Source organism: Pantherophis guttatus, chromosome 4, assembly GCF_059756535.1.
Source record: "Pantherophis guttatus breed Tessera chromosome 4, ASM5975653v1, whole genome shotgun sequence".
Lineage (NCBI taxonomy): Eukaryota > Metazoa > Chordata > Lepidosauria > Squamata > Colubridae > Pantherophis > Pantherophis guttatus.
The window spans coordinates 69,811,652-69,833,541 of record NC_142066.1 but is presented as its reverse complement, the minus strand read 5'-3'; the positions used below and the strand labels follow the sequence as shown (position 1 = coordinate 69,833,541).

The 21,890-nt window shown below is 39.7% G+C and overlaps 1 protein-coding gene across 3 annotated transcripts in view; it reads left to right on the top strand.

Moving 5' to 3' along the window:
- Positions 1-21,890, top strand: part of CNTNAP2 (contactin associated protein 2) — a 1,550,102-nt gene that overhangs the window by 1,466,200 nt on the left and 62,012 nt on the right. For all 3 annotated transcript variants that reach the window (XM_060691806.2, XM_034416464.3, XM_087892376.1), the window contains exons 19-21: positions 9,985-10,230; positions 11,188-11,321; positions 13,851-13,944. In XM_060691806.2, coding sequence (XP_060547789.1) covers positions 9,985-10,230; positions 11,188-11,321; positions 13,851-13,944 — 474 coding nt within the window. The remainder of the gene's footprint in view (positions 1-9,984; positions 10,231-11,187; positions 11,322-13,850; positions 13,945-21,890) is intronic.

Below are 21,890 nucleotides of genomic sequence, written 5' to 3'. Positions count from 1 at the left end.
GTGTTTCCTACATACATTTGTTAATTGGCCTGTAGATACAACTATAGCAATGTCATTCTTTTTTCCTTTTATATTGATCCATATTCATTCTACAATAGGAGGTTTTCATCCTTGATTTTGTGCATTTCTGTAGATAGATAATGATCTTTTACATTTAATGCAACTCCATCTTCTCTTTCTTTAGGTCTGTTTCTTTTGAATAGTTTGTATCCTTCCATGAGTACATTCCATTCATGAGTTACATCACACCAAGTTTCAGTAATGGCAACTATATCTCACTTGCCCTCACATACTAATATTTCAAGTTCATCCTGTTGGTTTCCTAACTTTGAGCATTAGGCATTTGATTCCTTTATGGATGATTTTGGGTATGTTTTCTATATCTTCTACTTTGTAACTGGGTTTTCCATCTTTCCCATCTCTCTCTACCTTGTTGTTTGGTTGGCTGTGTTTGGGGTTCTGTTGGAATTAAGTCCCAAAGATCCTAAAGATTGTCCTAGTGATCCTTAAAGATTGATTACCCTCACCCTCATTTTGAATTTAAAGCTTTCCTGATAAGTTGAGCCAGTCATTTTCCGAAAGCATTCTTCCTGGTTCTTGTGAGGTACAGCCCATCCCTTGCCAGAAGCCCTTCAGGGAGGTAGTGCAGATCATGATCTAGGAATCCAAAGTTCTCTTGGCAGCACCAATCCTTGAACCAATGATTCATTTCTAAAATCTTTTGTTCTTTCATTAGATGTTGACCTATTATTGGAAGTACTGTACAGATGAAAAAAGCCCTTGTGTTCCTAACTTCTTAACTTCCTTGACTAGATGTTCGTAATCTCTTGATATTGTTTTTAGGTTCATTGTCATACCGTGTCGTTCATCCTTACATGGAGGAGAAATCTGTGGGCTTGATTATTTTAGTAAGGCTTTCAGCTACATCTTTGATTTTTATTCCAGTAAAACAACATACTTCCCTATATTGAATATTCAGTCTATAGACTGCTGGTTCTGTTCTGAGTGTTGAATCTCCTATCACCAACACTCACCTTTTTTTTTCCTAGGGAAGTTTGGGGTACTTTATTTCCTCTCATAGGAGCACTTAATCTTTTCTAGGTGCATTTGATGTTGTCTCTTTTCTCAGTGTCTGCATGCTGTCTTCCAGTGGGTTGCTATGAAATTGATTGTTCAACTCCAGTGGGACTGCACTGGAGTGGACCAGATTAGACAGCAGCAGGGGGCATTGTTTTTGGTTGTGGGGTTTTTTTTTCTATGAGTTACATATTTCCATCTGTCTTCCTGTAAAGGTTCATAATACAGGGTTATTTCTTTTAGAAGTTGTTTGTTGCTTATTAAGTTCAATTTGGATATAGCCTTCTTGCTCAGTTTGTAGTTTCTCATTTTGTAGTTTCAGAGTAGTTAAAGTTTCCTCTAGATGGTTTATTTTTTCTTCCAGTAATTCAACTAGTTTACTTTTGGTACATGTATAGTTTCAGTTTTCCATGAGTATAAGTATATGCATGGAACATATTTTACAAATCACAATAATGTCAATTTCTGTTTCCATGACTATGTTTGCTTTGCTACTGGGATGGGGCTGCTTAACAAGGGAAGGGCTGCTTTTTCCCCACAAGGTGTGTTGAAATCTCAGGCTACTTTTTAGGAGATGCTTTTCTCTTAGCCCTCAAATTCCTGCCTTGATTTAAAAAAATCATTCCTATCCTCCGTTTCCTCCCTACCTTCTTGTGCTCCATGTTTGACCCTTTCTTCCCTGCCTTTCCACTCCTCCTTATTGCCTGCCATTGCCGGGGTCCTAGGGTCTTCTTACCTTCTTGCTCTTACCTGCCTGGGTGTTTGGGATTGATGGACTTCAGGGGTCCTCAGCGTGTCTCTGGCTGTGGTGTTCTGTTGCCTTTGGGCCTCCGCCACCAACCTCGCTGCCACTGATTACCTGCCTCCTGCTGTGATGGTCCACTTCTACCAGACATGCTAGTCCTTCACAATGTCACCCTCGCTACCCCTGGTTGCCTACTTCCTGCCATGATGGTTCACCATGTTGCTGGTCTGCCATGCTGCCTCTAGATGCACTGCCTCCAACTGCTAGCTCTCAGCCACACTGCACCCAGTCTCCAGTCTTCCATGCTCTGCAGTCCACTTTAACCCACAAGTTTGCTGTGCTGGCTCCATCCACCTCTTTTCTCAGCTGCTAGTTCGTTGGCTTCATCTACCTCTTTTTCTGTGTTGGGCTGCTTAGCTGGGCTCCTGGGCTTTTGTTCTCCTATAGCCTCCAGCTGTCTCAGTCTCAAGCTGCTGGGCTGAGTCTCTGGATAGCTGGAGTTGATGAGTGGGATGCTGAGTCGGGCTGGGCTAGGCAGATGGCCCTGAGTCAATGGTTCTAGGAGTTGTTGGGTTCAGCTGCAGGGCTACGTTAATGATTCGGCAAGCAGCCTCTAAGGCAGGTAGATCACTTGCTGCACTGCTGCTTTACTGGTGCTTTGCTGATGTTTTCTTCCTCTCCCTCAACTTCTTATTTTCTTCTTTTTTCCCCCTCTCCATCTGCTTTCCTTCTTAATTTAGTAACTTGTCTCCCTGTGATCTGAAACCGCCTCCTCTGCTGCCACTATCTTAAAATTATTTATTTGTATTCAATCTTCAAAAATACAAATTAAAGATATTTAAAATTTTTAAATATGTAAAAAAAAAGCTATTTATTTAATAGTTGAAACTGACTACTGCAACTAAACAGTAAAGCAATATCTTTGCAATTATCTTTGATTCTGGATGGGGTGGCACTTCCTCAAAGAGATCCAGTTTGCAACATGGGTTCTTCTGGACTGGCGAGTACTGCTCAAGGAGCAGGTGGCAGGCGCAGCTAGAAGAGCCTTTGCACATTCATGTTGTGCGCCAGTTGCTGCCTTTCCTGGAGCATGATTCCCTACGCTCAGTTGTTCAGTCCCTAGTCATCCCACGGTTGGACTATTGTAATGTGCTCTACATAGGGCTACCCTTGAAAAGCATTTAGAGCAGAGATGGTATTCAGCAGGTTCTAAGCAGTTCTAGAGAACTGGTAGCGGAAATTTTGAGTAGTTCGCATAACTGGTAAATACCACCTCTGACTGGCCCCACCCCCATCTATTCTCTGCCTCCCAAGTCCCAGCTGATCAGGAGGAAATGGAGATTTTGCAGTATCCTTCCCCTGGAGTGAGGTGGGAATGGAGATTTTACAGTATCCTTCCTCTGCCACTCCCATCAAACCACGCCCACCAACACATGCCACGTGCACCAAGACACGACCACAGAACCAGTAGTAAAATATTTTGAATTCCACCACTGATTCAGATGCAGGAAGTTTAGGGGGGGGGCAAGAATGGGTTCCTGTAACATCACTGCTCTGCAAACTGCATTGCTTGACGGTATGCTTCTGAGTGAAATTCAAGATGTTGGTGATCACCTTTAAAGCCCTTCATGGCATGAGTCCATGTTACTTGAGGAACTGGGATTGATTCGTCCCACTCATGCTGGCAGAGGTGGGATGCTGCAGGTCTTATCAGCCCAATTATTCCAGTTGCTGGGGTCTTTTTCTGCTGTTGCTCCTGCCCTCTGGAACATCTCCCTCTCAATGATAGATTAGCCCCAATCCTCCTATCCATTCATACCTGACATTGTCAGTTGGCCTGGTGCCCCAGTGGGGGAACAGCAGAGGTGGGATTCAGCAAGTTCTCATGGGTTCGGGTAAACCAGTTGTTAATTTTTTGTGCAGTTTAAGGAACTGGCTGATTTTACCATTGGCTGCCCCCCTCCCCCGAACATCCCCTCTCAACCACTCCTTATCTTGCCTCGCTCGCCTAGAGTCACACCCGCAGTCCAACTGCTCTCTGGCTGCTCTCTGGTTCCTCGCCCGCTCCCAATCCTTGCCCACTTGCCTGCTGTCACCACTCACCTGGACCACACAGCCTGGACCCAGGTGCTTCTGCTGCTTGCCTGCCATCACCACTTGCCCAGACCCAGCTGCTCCCACTCCTCGCCAGCTTACCTTCCATCAAATGCCTCATTTTTGGTAAATTGCTCTGAATTCAGGGGTTGTGAGACCCCTGCTCCTTGCTTGCCTGCCATCACCACTTGCCCAGACCATGCAGTGACCCAGGCTCAGCTGCTCCCACAGTGAGAGCACCATGCTGGGGCTGAGTCTGCTGCGGTACGGCAAGGTGCGAGCATGCAGCCCCGGGACATCTGCAAACTAGGAGTGTCTCCACCAGGCTCTAGCTCCATTGGGGCAAGCCGCTCGGGCCGATGGAGGTGCATGGAAACTCTGGAGCCCCTCATGGTCTTCAGGAAGGATCCCCAGGGAGGGCTGTTTGAGAGCCAGGTCCAAAAGGCACCTGAGCCTCACCATCCCCAAGACCATCCCCCCCCCAAGACAGCCCAACTTACTTTCCAGCCCGCGGGGCTTACACTGCAGCTGCCCATGAAGGTAATGTCCTTCAGCCTAGGACAAAGTGAAAAGGCCCCGATCTTTATACAGAGAAAGGGGAAGGAAAGGTTTTTCGATGCAGGAGCATCATTCGGGCATGCCCCTCACTACCTGTCTCCGCCTGTTCATGGCAGAACAACTTCTCCACCGTGTTAGCCAAGGGGAAGCAGCTGGAGAAGGGCGGGAAAGCCTTGTGCAAAAATGCACAGGGCCAGGGAGGCGAGTTGGCGATTCCATCTGCCTGGCTCATGGAAGGCTTGCTGGAGGCTTGCGCAGTACCTCTGGCAGCAATGGAAGACAGAGACACTGGGGGAAGGGGGCGGGAGAGAGGCAATCCAAGCTGCCTGGATCATCGGAACAAGCGTCCATTTAAGCAAGTGTCCAGCAAGTGTCCATCGGTGCTGGTGTTTGGATCGCCTACCGCTCCATGCCTCTATCTCCACCTGCTGCTGTTGCCACCCTGCAAGCCTCCCACGAGCCTCCCATGAGGAAAAAGACGGTAAAAGCAAGCAGCTGGCTCTGGAGCTGCCTGCTTTGGGTAGCAGCCCAACAAATAGAAGCCCCGTGCCCAGAAAGAGAAGGGCGAAAGTCACCCTGTGCTGAGGCAGAGGCCGAACAAGCACCAGCACAAGGCACCTGTTTGCCTGCTTGCTGATCTCATCCGGCACACGCACACACACACACACACACACACACACACACACACAGACACACACACACGTCCTAGCAAATAAAAGCAGAAGCAGGCAGGTGCCATGCGGGGCTTCTCCAATGGCCTTCACAGCCCTGATGCTGCTCAGGGGTGGCTTCGCAGGGGTAGCTTCACAGGGGTCACACAGTGGCCATCCGCAAGCGAAGGTCTCAGGGTCTGCTCATCTAGCATGGTTGAAATCTGAAATCTGACTACCATTTCAATCAGCCATTCCTTTGTTATTACTTTTACACACCACACACACACACAAAATCAAACAAACACAAACACTAACCTGCTTTCTGGCTCCATTCTCCGCTGTGTATGCAGGGCAAGAAAAGTCCTGGGGACTAGCATAGTCCGTGGAACTATGATAAAAAAACATTCAGACCTTCCAACTTCTCATGAAAAAAAGAGATCTTGTGAAGTTGGAAGGACTGAACAATTTTTTTTACCATAGTCCCACAGACTACTTTTCTTGCCCTGCACACGCAGTGGAGAACGGAGCTGGAAAACAGGTTAGTGAAGGGATGTGGCTGCCTTGGAGGGGTGTCGGGGGTGAGGGACCTCTGTTTGTATTTGTGTGTGTGCAGTGGTGAAATGTAAAATTTGTTACTACTGGTTCTGTGGGCGTGGCTTGGTGGGGGGAATGTGACTGGGTGGGTGTGGCCAACCTTTTTTCTTTTTTTTTTACTTTTAAAACCATTTTTTCTACAACCTCTTTGGCCGAAGAGGATGTAAAAAATGCTTTTAAAAGCCTCTGATGATCCTAGTTGAGTTGCGTGATCGGCAGAGGCTTTTTTTTCTTTTAAAAGCCTCTGACAATCCCAGCTGAGTTGCTTGATCGGCAGAGGCTTTTTTTCTTTTAAAAACATTTTTTCTACAACCTCTTCAGCCAAAGAGCCGCAAGATCATCAGAGCCTTTTTTTTAACCTTTAAAACCTTTTTTTCAACCGAAGAGGTTGTAGAAAAAATGCTTTTAAAAATAAAAAAAAAGCCTCTGATGATTGTGCGGCATAGGTGGGCATGGGGGGGGGGCAGGGATTTTTGCTTCCAGTTCTCGGAACCACCCGCCTCCATTGCTACCGGATCAGGCAATCTGGTCCGAACTGGGAGCATTTCACCCGTGTGTGTGTGTGTGTGTGTGTGTGTGTGTGTGTGTGCGCGCGCATGTGAGTGAGTGAGTGAGTGAGTGTGAGTGAGAGAGGGAGAGGGAGAGGGAGAGGGAGAGGGAGAGGGAGAGAGAAAGAGAGAGAACATAGCCACCAGCCCTGGATAGCTTTCCGAGGTTGGATCAGATCTCTTTCTCTCTTCCCCTCTCTCTCCCTCCCTCCCTCTCCCTCCCTCCCTCTCTCTTTCACACACACACACACACACAGGTTGGAGCTTTCTTTCTTCCCTCCCACCCACCTCCTGCCCTGAGACTCCTGGATTCCCTCCCCAACCCTGCTTGGCCCATACAGGCTTATTTTCCACTTAGGTCTTATTTTGGGGAAAATACAGTATTAAACGCTTCAGTCTGCTGACGATCTTAACTGGGGCTTATTTTGGGGGTAGGGCTTATATTACGAGCATTCTGAAAAATAATGCTAGGGCTTATTTTCCAGTTGGTCATATTTTCATGGAAACAGGATAGATAGATGATGGATGGATGGATGGATGGATGGATGGATGGATGGATGGATGGATGGATATTTTTGCAGTTTTTGGACCCCAAACAGAAAAATAAACGTTTAATTCCAAATGAAATAAATAACATTTTATTTCAACTGGATTATTTCCTTAACCCCGTCCATATAATTTGATTCAGAAGAATTCTTTAATTGATGAATATGAATATAATGAGAACAATTAAGCCTTACTGAATTTGTTGAAAATGGAACATTCAATGTATTTAGTTAAGAATGCAACTAAACAATGTAACTAAAAGGAAACAAAGATATATTGGCAGCAAATCAAATTCATCAAAAACTTCACAAATCAGGGTTTTTTCCCCGTCTCCCCACCCCTGCTCTTATGCTTTCTGTCTGTCTGTCTGTCTGTCTGTCTGTCTGTCTGTCTGTCTGTCTCTCTCTCTCTCTCTCTCTCTCTCTCTCTCTCACACACACACACACACACACACACACACACACACACACTCACACACACAAACATAAACATACAGCAAAATCCAAGAGAGTAGTAGGTAATCTGCAGGTAATCTTCAATTTACAACAGTTTGTTTAGTGACTATTTTTCACACTTCTGACTGTTGTAATATCTCCAAGGTCACATCATCAAAATTCAGATGCTTGGCAACTGACTCATATTTATGACTGTTGCAATGTCTTGTGATCATGTGATCACCTTTTGTGACCTGACAAACAAAGTCAATGGAGAAACCAGATTCAGTTAACAACCGTGTTACAAACTTAACAACTGCAGTGATTCACTTAACAACTATGGCATGAAAGATCATACAATGGGGCAAAACTCATTTAACAACTATCTCACTTAGCAACAGAACTTTTGGGCTCTGTTGTGGTTATAAGTTGAGGACTACCTGTATTTTCTTTAAGCAATAAGTTCCAGAAAGGAGAGAAGGATGTCCATGATTATTTCAATTATGTCTTCTGCATCTTTTGTGTATTAGAGTGGTGCTCTTGAATTCAGCACTGGTTGGACTTGGTAGAATTACAAGATCTGTTTGCAAATTACCGTACTTTTCGGAGTATAAGACACACTTCCCCCCCCCCTAAAAGTGAGTGAAAATTGCAGTGAGTCTTATACACCAAATGTTACCAAAGCCCCGGCCACCTGCCGGCCCCTACCCTTCAGCTGATTTCAGCCTCCATGCGTCACATTTTTGGCCTCCACATACTCCATTTTAGACCCATTCCAGGCTGCAGGATCGCCACAGCACATCACCACTGATCGCAGCCTTTGTGCATCCGTTTTCAGCCTCCACACATCACGTTTTTCGGCTCCGTCCACATTGGCAGCAGCGGTGGTAATGATTGCCTCTGCCTGGAACCAGCCAAAAATGCGATGTGCGGAGGCCAAAAACGGGGCTTGCGGAGGCCGAAAACACAATGCGCAGAGGCCAAAAATGTGATGCGCAGGGGCAGCAATTGCTGGCAATGTGCTGTGGCAATCCCCGCATCCTGGAACGGGTCTAAAACGGAGCATGCAGAGGCCGAAAACGCAATACATGGAGGCCAAAAATGTGACACACAGAGGCTAAAAATGCAATGCGCGGAGCTGGTGATGGGCTGTGGCGATCCCCGCAGTTTGGAACAGCTTATTGGTGGTATTCCAGGAGGCCGATCCAACCGCCAATTAGCTGCTCATGCTGAATCAGGCTGCGATAATGTGCTGAAGCTGACCAGGCTATTTGGTGTTTGCTGCGAGGATGCTAGCCAGATGAATACCAATGGATGCTGGGAGGCAGAGGCAGATTTTATTTTCTTGTTTTCCTCCCCAAAAACTAATGTGCGTTATATACTCCGAAGCGTCTTGTACTCCAAAAAATACGGTATTTCTCCTATCATATTTTTGTTCGTTTTTTCCTGCATTTTGTTGTTTTTTGAGTCTTGAATCCAGAAACCTAGACCACAATTCTGTAACTCAGGCCTGCAAATCATAGGAGCATTCACTGAATCTTTGTCAGAGTTTTATTCTCCATCTATACAAAATAACTTTTTTCACATTCTTATACTCTCCAAAGGTCTAGAATAAGTGATCAAGATTTTTTCACTGAGATCAGGTGCCAGACTGACCACCCAAATCTCTTTTTTGCCACTTATATATCTCTCTCTCCCTCCCTCCCTCCCTCCCTCCTTCTATCTATCTATCTATCTATCTATCTATCTATCTATCTATCTCAAAATACCATTGAAACATAAAGTGGGATTGGGTTTGGCTCATGTTTGATAGTACTTTTATGTTTCTTAGACTTTAATTTTTAATAAAGTAGCCAAACTGGGGGGAGAGACTAAAAGAAAGAAAGAAAGAAAGAAAGAAAGAAAGAAAGAAAGAAAGAAAGAAAGAAAGAAAGAAGGGAGGGAGGGAGGGAGGGAGGGAGGGAGGGAGGGAGGGAGAGAGAGGAAAGGAAAGGAAAGAAAGAGAGAGAGAGAGAAAGAGAGAGAAAGAAAGAAAGAAAGAAAGAAAGAAAGAAAGAAAGAAAGAAAGAAAGAAAGAAAATTTCTTGAATAGTTTAAATAAATTTTATTGTTTCTGCTGTAGAAAGATAGCTATAAATTCACCCATAGAGAGCTCTGGTTGTTTTATCAGACCTCATCAGAGATACTCTAATGCAGTTTTTTCCCTGAAATAGGATAATGGCAAAGCATAAAACATACTAGAATTCTGAAGAAGTGTCCTTAAAATGTGTATACTGCTCATTTTACATTATCTTTACTTAGCATTTACCTTCATATTTTTACTCTTTTCAATCTTTCTGAAACATAGCAAATGAAGACTAGAAGCCACAGCTAACTTTATATATTTGCATTATGCATCTATTGTAGATAAATTTAAAAACATACAAATTGAAAGCCATTCAGGAAGTGTAATCATTATAACCCCAGCCTCATAAAATGTGGAGATGCTAATTTATTTTAACAAAATGGGGATTTTTTAAAATGTCTGTTTACTCACCAAGATATTACACCAGGATGTAATTTGCAAGTAAAATGGTTTATGATGAGAGGAAAGAAAAGAGAAATATACCAATATATTGCAATATAATGTATGAAGCTGTGAATCACATTTGCCCATGTTTTTAAAAGCAGCACCTGTCATATGCTTATCAGAATATGTCATTTTACTTAATATTGTGTGTTTCTTCTTCTGCCAGATGTTGGAGCCTTTTTTGAAGAAGGAATGTGGCTCCGGTATAATTTTTCATCTGTAGGAAATAATGTGAAGGATTCAGGAAGCAGAACTCTCTTGAGCTCCAAAGAATCAGAGAACTTTGTATCAGACCTCAATCTCAATAAAGAAGAAATCAGTTTTAGCTTCAGCACTAGCAAAGCTCCTTGTATCCTCCTGTACATCAGTTCTTATTCTCAAGACTACATGGCAGTGTTAGTGAATCCGGCTGGTAAGTAATTTGTCCTTTTTTTCTGCATATTTTACCTTTCCAGCATACTACAAAAAATTGATGGTACTTAAAACTGATATTTGAGAACATGTTTTATATATAAGACACAAGCACTCAGGAGAGACCCATAGTTACCAGGGGTGGGCTTCAAAAATCTCAGCAACGGGTTCACTGCCCCATTGCTGGGTGGGCGTGGCCATGGTGGGCATGGCCTAGTCGGCTTCCTGCACCATGGCGGGGAGGAGTTTTTCGCCCTCCCCAGGCTCTGGAGGCTTATCTGGAGCCTCTGGGAGGGCAAAAATGGCCACCCCCAGCCCTCCGGAGGCCAGAAACGGCACATTTCCAGCCTTCTGGAACTTCCAGGAGGCCTGTTTTTTGCCCTTCCAGAGCCTCCGTGCGAGCCCTGGCATCCAAAATGGGCTACATGGAGACTCCTGGGAGGGGCAGGGAGGGGTTGGAGGAACCAGTCAGGCAGGGGATTTGGGGGTTTGCCAAACTGGGAAGAATCCTAGCTAGAGGATTGCCCGAACCCATGCGAACCCCCAGCAGCCCACCCCTGATAGTTACTCTTTGTTTACTGCTGAATGACATAGTTGTCTCTGTGGAATGTAAAATATCTCTTGGATTTCAACTCATTATAATAATCAGCAAGTGACAGTACAATGCCAATCTTGCTTGATTTCAGAAGCTAAGTAGGATTGGGCCTGATAATCAGAGGCAAGACAACCTTCTAGAAATTTTAGACCATACAAGTGGCATGTGGGATTACCACTTCTATAAAGCAGCCAAAAAAAACCCTGCATGGATTCAATCACCAAGAGTTCGTCATGCTTTAGGTTAACTTTACATAATATTCTATAATGATGAAGGGTATAAAAACTTAAAAGTAGGATTTTTAATGGACTAATCTAAGAACGAAATAAAAATTACTCAATTATTTATTACTTCGTTCTGTAGGAAACTTACAGATTCGATACAAACTTGGAGGTGCTAAAGAACCATACAACATCAATGTAGATCACAGGAATGTGTCAAATGGACAGCCACACAGTGTGAATATCACACGGGTAGGAAAAGACATAGTTCTCCAGGTAAATACATAGCAATGACTTTATAAGGAATTAAGCTGAATAATAATATCACTGCTAAATTTTAAATATCCTAGGAAAATTTAACTTGCAAATTTACAAGCTAAATGGAGACAAAATGTGGATAAACCTCAAGCAATCTATGAATCAATTATATATGAAACATTTATTCCATCTTTAAAATAGAGGATAAAGAATATTGATAATGGATTATTATTACTAATTTCCTATCATTTTTTTCATGCAAGAAAGAATTTGTCTTATGTTTATAATTGCATCATAGTACAATTGAATATCAAAGAAGGAAGATAAAAGATGTGGTTTATTTATTCTACAGGCCTTGCAGAAGTCTGTTTAAAATTTTGATTTTTATCATTATGTACCATTATTTTTTAAAAAGCCTTAATATTTGACAATGAAATTTATGTAGAACTTCAGAGCAATTGTTTCATTTTGCTTTATTTTATGACTAGCCCCTTTCCTTCCTAGCCTGTTTCATGTTTTCTGAAAGCTAAATGTCATTATTCTAATTGTGCCCCTTGTCAAATTTTATTTAAAAAAAATATTACATTTACTACACAATTATTCATTAGATTTAAATCTCACCTTTCCTACAATCATATGACTGTGATACAGAATCATAATGTGCATGGCACTACCATAGTACTGAATTTCAAGTGGTACGAAATTTATTACTTTTTATAGTAATAGCATATATTTAGACATTTTTGCCAAAAGAATTTCTAAATATATATTCATTATGTCCATAAATATTTTTCTTAGATCATGTTTCTCTTTTTAAAACAGTCATTAAATGCAACACCTTTTAAAATCTCAAACTATAATTACATTTATTTGTTTATTAATCATTTTATATCACTCAAAAGATTCTGAATGGTGTACAATAAAATTATTAATGATGAATTTTAAATTACATGTCTCTGCAAGTAACACATCCATATAGTATTTTTTAATTGTTAGTTCTGCCCTTAAGGTTTATTAGAAAAACTATACCAAGAATGAAAGCTGTGCAAATCTTTCCCTTCCATTGATTTACTCCTTGAGAGCCACAAGATGGCACCATATCATAGCTTCTAAAAAGATTCCTGCCAGCAAAACAATAACTTCTATATTTCCAGGCCAATCAATCACTTTCCGAATGCATTTTCCCAGAAATGCTGAGTCTGACAGCCATTTCATACGGAGACAGATTTTTTTTTTTTTTGAACTGTTGAGCTTGTGAGATCTATGATATGCATATTAATTGTCTGTATACACATTAGTACTGGCTGTGTTTCATGGAAATTACCCACATTCCTGAAATAGTGGCAAATAATAAAATTCACAGTGATATTCCTGTAAACCCAATGGACAAATTTGCTTGCAGTACCACTCCAGTACACTATAATAAACCAACTCTAATAGTCTGTATAAAAATGTTATTTTATTATCTTGACCATTTCTTTAAAAAACAGATTGCGTTATTAAACTGTTAATAGTATATCTCTGTCAAAGGATAAGAACACAGTTCCCAAATGCACTGAATTTTTAACATTGTATTTTAAAATTTTCTAGCCAAGGTAATAATTTGTATCCAATTTTCTTCTTTGTTTGAGCTGTTAGTCAATTTCATCACTTGGCCAGGAATATCTGAATACTTTTATATAGAACATATAAGCAAACTAAAGGGCAGTTTAAACATCGGAAGACTGCATTTATAATAGTATACCAAAATTTATTGGGCTGTGAAATTTATATTCTTTTCTCTACATCCCTGTTTCTAGCTCCTCTTACTCCCTAATTTCAAGTTATGTTAAAGTCAAAAATATTTAAACAACTTTTAAATCTGAATTCAATGGAGTTTATGTATTTCTATGTCTCAAATAATAGAAATGTCAAATTATCCCAAAATGGGGTATTTTTTATTTTGTAATAAAGAAATCCAAATTCAACAAATCAAATTTGTTGAAAACAAAAAACTGAAACTGAATTTTAAACTTAGACTGCTCTCTCTTTTTCTCTTATTCTCATTTCAATCTTATCAAAATTTGGTATTAAATTTGCTCTTTGGATCTGTGTCAAATCTGAATAAATTTCTTTTGAAATCTACCAGGAATGAGAGATTAAATAAATGACTCTCATTTCAGTTTCTCACTTAATGGATAATATAAACTATTGTGCATCTTATAGCAGGACAGCTGTGTTAGTATGTGGGGACAGCTTATGAAAGCCTTTTAATAAAATGTATTAGGCAGAAAAGGTGCCACTAGCCTCCTGATTTTTGTGATTTTATATGACCAAGTGAATTTGAGGTGGAGTGGGATTGAATGAGTACCATATTTAGGAATGACCTTTTCAAAGGAAAGATGATCTGATCTTGATTCCCTAAGTATGCCAACTGTGGTAAAATCAGGGATAAAACAAGAACATCTGAAAGCAGAGCAGTGCGTATCATCAAGGAAAATCTACTTCAGTGACTTTATTAGCCTGCAATCTTCAAAGTTTGACATCTTTGTTTTCATGTTTCTCTAGCTGGACCTTTATCCCCCAGTAAGCTACACTATACCAGGATCATCAAGCCTTCAGTTCAGCTCACTGAAGTCACTCTTTCTAGGAAAAGTAATAGGTAAAAATCTATTTCAGAAATTGTTTATGTTTATATGGATTTTAGCTTTAATTAGTACATTATTCAACTCTTTTTAATTGTAAATTACTCAGAGTTCAGAGTTAAACTCCAAATTGCAAAATAAATAAAACAAATACATACAATGCCAATTGCTTCTCTGATATACAGTAAGTCCCATATATGATCAGATTTCAAAAAAAATGAGTTCAGTTTTTATTATTTGTCTTCATCTTTCATATCTTAGAAAGGCCTTCCCTATTAAAGTAATTGTGATATAAAAATGGAAGTTGGACTTAATTTTTTTAGCAAATCTGAAAGAGATGGATGATTAAAAGATAAATATAAATAAATTATGAAATCAGGTCCTATCACTGAACCACAGAGGCTGACAATGAATCACTTCAGTATTCTCTGAACCCTGCTGCAAGGTAGGAGGGAAAAAAATTGGCAGGAGAAAAAAAAATTGTCACCATTACTTTTTCTCCATCCTTTAATGGACAGATAAGGACATGTATTTTTTTTCCACTAGAAATCTATTGAAGCAGAGGCTGGAAGGCAAATTCCAACAATGTCTAGAGATATGAAGGAAGAGGAGGAGGCAGTTTTTCAGGGTTTCTTGTATTCAACATTATTTTTTAGCAAATTGAAATTTATCTTAAAGTTCTGAATGATTTCTGGTATACTCCAATTCTCTACTTCCAAATTCTACCTCCCTCCAAAGAATTCTTATGTCTTACTTGTCAAGCACTTACAAAGCTCCTTTTTTGATAACACTAAAGCAAGTGACCCATGTACAGATAGTCCTCGACTTGCAACACTTCGTTTAGTGACTGTTCAATGTTACAACAGCACTGAAAAAAGTGACTTATGACCATTCTCCACACTTATGAATGTTGCAGCATTCCCATGGTCACATTATTTACATTTGGATGCTTGATAATTGACTCACATTTATGACAGTTGCAGTGTCTCAGAGTCATGTGATCCCCTTTTGTGACTTTCTGACAAGCAAAGTCAATGAGGAAACATTCACGTAACAACCGTATTACTAATTTAATAACTGCAGTGATTCACGAATGGGGCAAGAAAAGTCATAAAATGGGGCAAAACTCACTTAAATTTCTCATAGCAACATAAATTTTGGGCTCAGTTGTGGTCATAAGTTGAGGACTACCCATAGTCTATAAGAATTAGGTTTGATCAGGAGATGTTTGGAGCAATGGGAGTAGCATCAGATACTAAAGCACAACGCTTTCTGTACTTCCTGGTCCTCCTGCCCTATGTTTAGAAGTAAAATCAAACTGCAGTGTGGTGGCTTCTATATATGGAGATGGAGTTTACCTTTCTATCTTACTCTTTGCATTAAGAAGCAAAGTATATTAAACTGGTCCTTTAGGAAACATTGACTGACTTGAAAGACTCATCTGTTTTCAAAAGACAGTTGCCACAGACCATTGCTTAGCTATGAAAACTAGCGAGGTGACTTTCAGCCAGTCATCTCTTTCAGCCCAATTCACCTCCCACGTTTGTTATTGTGGGAAAAATAGGAGGAAGAAGGTGTGTTGAAGTTGAGTTATGTGTAAAAACAATAGAGTTGGGGGAAAATAAAAATAATAAAATAATTTCATGAACTAATAAAAGGCCTGGATGCTCTGCTTTTTGAAGGTTCCTGAGACAATTAAAATTATTTTTGTAAAGATAACTAGCCTTTTCGTTTTTGCAATTTCCTTACTTCCTTTTCTCATCTATTACTTAGTTAATGAACATTTGAATTAGAATTATAAATGTGATTAGATGTTTTTCCTAATTTAGAAAGCCATTCCCAATTTATGGAATATTTGCCCCTTCTGGGCCAAAGCATAGCTGAGGAAACGAGAGAAAGAAAGAGAAAGAGATGTATTCACTGAAACTCTAAGCATCAGCAAGAACCAGCAGGCTCTTCCTGGAAAGAACAGCTTGTCATAATTTATGCATCCCTTTTCCATTCTGAGGTTGAAGCACAAAACTGGGTGCTCATCAATTTCAGTGTTCATGCCCGTATGACTTTAGGAGAAATTTCATGAAACTATAAAGCTGGCAAGAGCATTACCTCCACTTTTTTCCATCAACTGTTTCCATTTCCCTCCTCTCCAAAATGTATAGAAGTCTGGCTTGAAATTGTAAATTTTTGGTGGTGATAGTGGTAGTGGTGGCGTTAATGGTAGTGCCAATGATGCTAATACCAACCTTAGGAAAATTTGATTTTGTGTAAGTTTGTACAAAATAAAAATCAAAAATTATTTGAAATCTATATATATAAATGTGAAAACCACTCACGCTGTAATCACAAAATCTCCAGAACCGTAAAGCCTACAAACTTGAAATTTGCCACGTATGTTCCTCTTGGCTTCTAGGTGCTCACTAAGAAAGGATTTTTCAAAATGACCATCAGAGCATTAGTATTTCCTATATTATGATTAACAAGTTCTGATGCTAATGAGTTCTACTCTCCCTCCCCACCTGAAAAGCAGTCTGTTCCAAATGCAAAACACAAGCAGAAGAGAAGAGTTTCACTTTCAGTTTTACTTTCATAGCAGGAAGCATCTTTAATACAGAACTCTTGAGCTAAGCCATGGCCAGGCTCCTTCCTCTTTCCTTCTTGCTCACACAGCAAATACTGTTTCACTTCCCAAACAGCCCTCTGATGCTAATGAGTTCTACTCCCCCTCCCCACCTGAAATCTGTTCCAAATGCAAAACAGAAGCAGAGGACAGGAGTTTCACTTTCAGTTTTACTTTCACAGTAGCAACCAGGGGATAGGATAGGGGAGCCTTCTGTGGGCAAGCCTAAGGGAGAGGAGAGGAGAGGAGAGAAGAGAAGAGGCTTCTATGGGGCAAGGCTGAGGGAGAGAAGGGGATAGGATAGGAGAGGCTTCTGTGGGGCAAGGCTGAGGGAGAGAAGGGGATAGGATAGGGGAGGCTTCTGTGGGGCAAGGCTGAGAGAGGGAAGGGGATAGGATAGGGGAACCTTCTGTGAGGCAAGCCTGAGGGAGAGAAGGGGCATAGGATAGGATAGGGCTCTGTGGGGCAAGGCTGAGGGAGAGAAGGGAAGAGGAGAGGAAAGGCCGATCATAACTACTCATTAGTTTTCAAGCTTTGTCGATTTATCAAGCCCGATCACATAGTTTTGTAGCGAAGCACAGTTATCCAGCTAGTATAGTTCATAAATGTACTTCATAATTATTGTTCTTCATAAAATTATGTAGAAGTAGAGGTCTGAATTATCTCTACAACCGTTTTGAAATATGATTGGTTAAAGCACTCTCACCTGCTTAAGAAAATTATGAGTCAAATAATAAAAATAGATATATGTACGCATAATATTTATCACAATCATAATATCAGTGATGATAAGTACAGTAAATGATAGCTTGAGAAACCTGTGCTCAGGTTTTCTGATTCTTTAATTTTTGTTAAAGTGCAGCTATGAAAGTTCCTGGATTGTTATCTAATTCTGGATCTGAGGTGAAAGTTGAAAGGCATGTGGACAATCCATCTCAGTTGGAATGAGGAAAAGGTGATCTTCCTAGAAAAGCTCATGACCATTAGGAAAGCAAATGCTCATGATAAAAATGAAGCTAAGATGATAGCTGCAAAACAAAAACAGTGCCACAAAAACAGAAAGTAAAAGAGGTTGGATATACCAACACTAATTCCTGAAAAGGAGGTCTTAGATGCTAGATGAGTAAGCAGTTGTCAGACTAGAATGTCAGAAAATTGTATAGCCCTTTGGTATTATCAGTTAAGGTGTGGCAGAATATTTGCACTAGGAGAAGGAAAGAATGTCTGATGTCATTGCTTAGGGCTTCCAGGGTCCAAGGCACATTCGGCTGCACTCAATAGAGATTAAATCCTGACACATCATTATATCAATCTGAGTACACTGGCTTCCAGCTGCAAATAACATATGCATGCATACTATAGAAAACAAATCTGTACTACAATTAAGATCAAAGAGGTTGCTATCAAACTCAACCAATGATAACTGAATTGCTTTTTTCCTAGCTTCTGAAGGGCTGCTATTGAAGCTATTCTTACCTATCCTAGTCATTATACATCTAATAACAATACAGATTTGTTTCACATCTACAGTGTAGATGTAGTATAGTTTCTAATCTAAATCTCCAACTGGAAACTAGTGAACATCACTCAGATTGATACAAGTTGTAACAACAACAACAACAACAACAACAACAACAACAACAACAACAATGTAGAGTCGAAACATCCAGGCTGATTGCCTTATAGCCAAATTTCACATGGAAAATCCAAACAAGCTGGGTGGGGGGGGTCGCATCCCTCTACATCTGTACTCAAATTGTTTTGCTTTGCGCAGATCGCCCTCAGGAAGTGAGGGGAGCCAAATGTCAACTTGCAAAGCTTTCAAGTTACCATGAGCAGGAGGGAGGGAGAACTGATGGAGCAGATTGATTTCCCTAACTGAAACTACATTCCACAGATACTTTTTTACCACAATCAGTAGGAGAGTTTTGGGTTTCACAGCCAGCCAAAGTGGTTAATTGGAGAATGTGATTTATGACGTGGCCAGGGAAGAGGGGAGAGACAGGGTCATAGGAGAATGTAAATCTATGTGGGATTAGTTCTAACTGCATTCAAATATTGCAGAAATGGTGCTCCTAATAAATGACTGTATTTCTTTTGAAGTTTGGCTCGTGGCTCATGAATTAATTAGGGCATCTTTTGGAAACTTCACAGTAGTTTAATATCCTTATTAATTAAAATACCCTTGTTCATTAAAAATAGTATTCTATCCAGTGATCCCTTTATCTCTGATAAGTTATTGGCAAATGGAAATGCTCCATTTTACATAAATTGAATCGTGGTGGCTACTCTCTGGAAGCCATGGTAGTCTTAAATTATGATCAAGCCAAAGTTAAAATAAGGCAAAAAATAATTGATATAGAAAGTCAAGAAACTAATTTGTATGTGACAATCAAGGCCCATCTAGATGCTTAACCTTTAACCTTACTCTACCAGATATCTAAAGGCAGATTGAAAATGGATATTTATTATCTGTTACCTTGCCTGCAGAAAAAGAACAATTGTATGATTATTAACAAGATCCTAGTATCCTATTATTTCATGTCCATCAATTGTTCTATAATAAAGTATTGTTATTCTGTTGTTTACATTGTTGATATTCTTGTTGGATCTTAGCATAAACATTATGCTAACTTAAAAGGATAACAAATTCCTTTTAGGTTTAGTTAGTCTTCCTGGTTTTATAAAGATTAATGCTTATAATTCTTGTATATTTTATTACTCTATTTATAGTTGTAGATGCGTTATTATATTCTATAGGAGTCTTGGCTTATAATGATAATTGGGGCTAGGAACTCTGTCACTAAGTGATATAATCAGAAGAGATAATGTCATGAGACCACACTGACTTATGATGGAATTTCTGGCACTCCCAGAATATCTTGTCCTGCTGCAACTTCCCACAATCACAAGATTGCCATTTGCAACCTCCTACCAGCTTCCCCATTAATTTTGCTTGTTGGAAGCTGGCATTGAAAGTAATAAATGATAATTATTACTTAATTATTTACTTTAATTATTACTTAATTACTTACTTAATTATTAAATGATAATTATGGGGACACTGCAACGTCATAATTAATAATGTTTATAACTGACAATCACATGACTGCAGGGACGCTGTGACAGCCACAATTACATGAATCCATTGTAAGTAACCAACCATAGTAAATATCCACCACACTCAGCAAGTAGTCCTTAATGGAACTAAATGGAGGGAAGCATGCAGTGGGTTAACTTAAGGTTCTGTCCAAATATCCACTGCAATGAATTGAGATGGAGGCTGACAATCTTGAAGAGGTTGTAATTGATTAAATTGTAACTGTTTGTAAAATCCAGGTTCACTCAAGATTCAGTTTCATTGAGAAAAGATTCCTATAGATGGCATTTTTCTGTTTTCTTAGCGGATATTCTTGCAACATAAGATGCTATTACACTCCAAATGATTCAGATTTCCAAAGAAATTCACACTATCGTGCAGGAAACAAAAAAACAACTCAACATTTTTTTAAAATTCCAATTTGGGCTGAGTTCCTAGTTTTCCATTTTTGTCCAAAGACCCGTCAGCCCCACCCCACCACACACTCATTAACTGATAGGACAAAGGAATAATGCATTTCCATTCAGGTATACTCAGGACATTTCCCTAACCAAATTATTTTTCCTTGGATGCAGAAAGTTTCTCTTGACAATCCAAATCTCTTTATAGGATCACTGAAAGGTCCTTCAGAACAACTCTCCAGATTTATTATATGTGTTTAAATTTTCAAGCTTTTCTTAAATCTTAAGCATTAGATGAGCTATAAAATGTTAACTAAGTTTTTAAAGGAAAAGTTCTAGACAGGTGCTTCAAAACAAAAACAACTAGAGCAGGGGTCTGCAACCTTAAATATTCAAAGAGCCATTTGGACCTGTTTCCCACTGAAAAGAAAACACCGGGAGCCACAAAACCCGTGCCTGACTATTTCTTTCTTTTTTTTTTAATTGAAAAAGTTTTCAATTACAAATTTCCCCCCCTTTTTCCCCCCCTCCTCCCTAACCCCCCCTCACCACCCCATCCCCCCTGTGACTTCTTCAAAATAAAAACCTAATACATAACAGATTGTATAATATTTTACCATCCCCTTACTCCCTCCTCCAAATACTGACCCTTACTTCTAATGATATTATTAATATTATTACTTCCCCCTCTTACCATGCACTTCAAAATAACATTCTACTATAACACTATATAATAACTTCTGATTTAACACTGTAATATTATTATGACTCCCAATTTAGCAATAATCTGCCCTTTTTTCTCCTCCCCCATACTTATGTCTGTATATTAATGTAACATTTCAAAACAACCTTCCACTTTAAAACTATATAATAAATCCTACTTTAACATTTAATCTTTTGTGTGTATTAATATAACATTTCAAAGCAGCCTTCCCCATAAATTCTAATTTTACATTTGTTCTGCTCTATCCATTTCCGCCACTGCCATAAATATATCTCTTAAACATCCCTTTTCTTAGTCTACACTAGCCTGTCTCCACCCACTTTCCTACAAAATTACCATACACAGCAATTCTTAATATCTTTGTTCTTCTGCCCACCCTACTAAAAAATATTCCCTTGTGTAGATAAAATCAATAACTTTAAACTTATAATCCATATAATATCTTCTTTGATATCTTTCCACTGGATTGCTGACTCCATCATCCGTATTAGAGTAACATAACATCCCAGTTGCAACAGAATATTCAAAATCCTCAGTTATCATCTGCCCCCATCAATAATGAATATCTTCGTATATATAAAAAAAGAAAACAACCACCCGAGTGACTTTATAATTGTATTCCATATAATATCTGTAATAGTGGCTTTTTTCAGGATTATTAATTCCCATCATCGTAATGGGGTAACAGCCAGAACTTCTGCATGCCCCAGCATAACTCTCTTGCCTTATAGCTCAGCATAGATATAATACGTTGATCAATAAAAGGAAAACCAGAAATAGATAATTCTAATCCAACAGTTTAAGGCCCTTTTCACATCCCAAAATTACGGCATTGCAGAGGTCTGTCACTCTCCTCAGGATAATATTAACCACTACTTCGCCTCAACCATCTTTTCATATATTCAGTCATATATTTTTAAAAATAACTGGCTTCGCTGTTGCTTAATTTAGAAATTTTTATTTTTGTGAGACCTGTTTCTTTTTTTCCTTTCTTTTTGTGGGTTTGATCTCCATCCTAATTTCCTTTCTGCAAGTTGTATATCAACTGATCGGTTTTCATTCTGATTTATGACTTGATCTTGTTGGTTTTGCTTTTGTGACTCATATTTCTTTTCTATAAG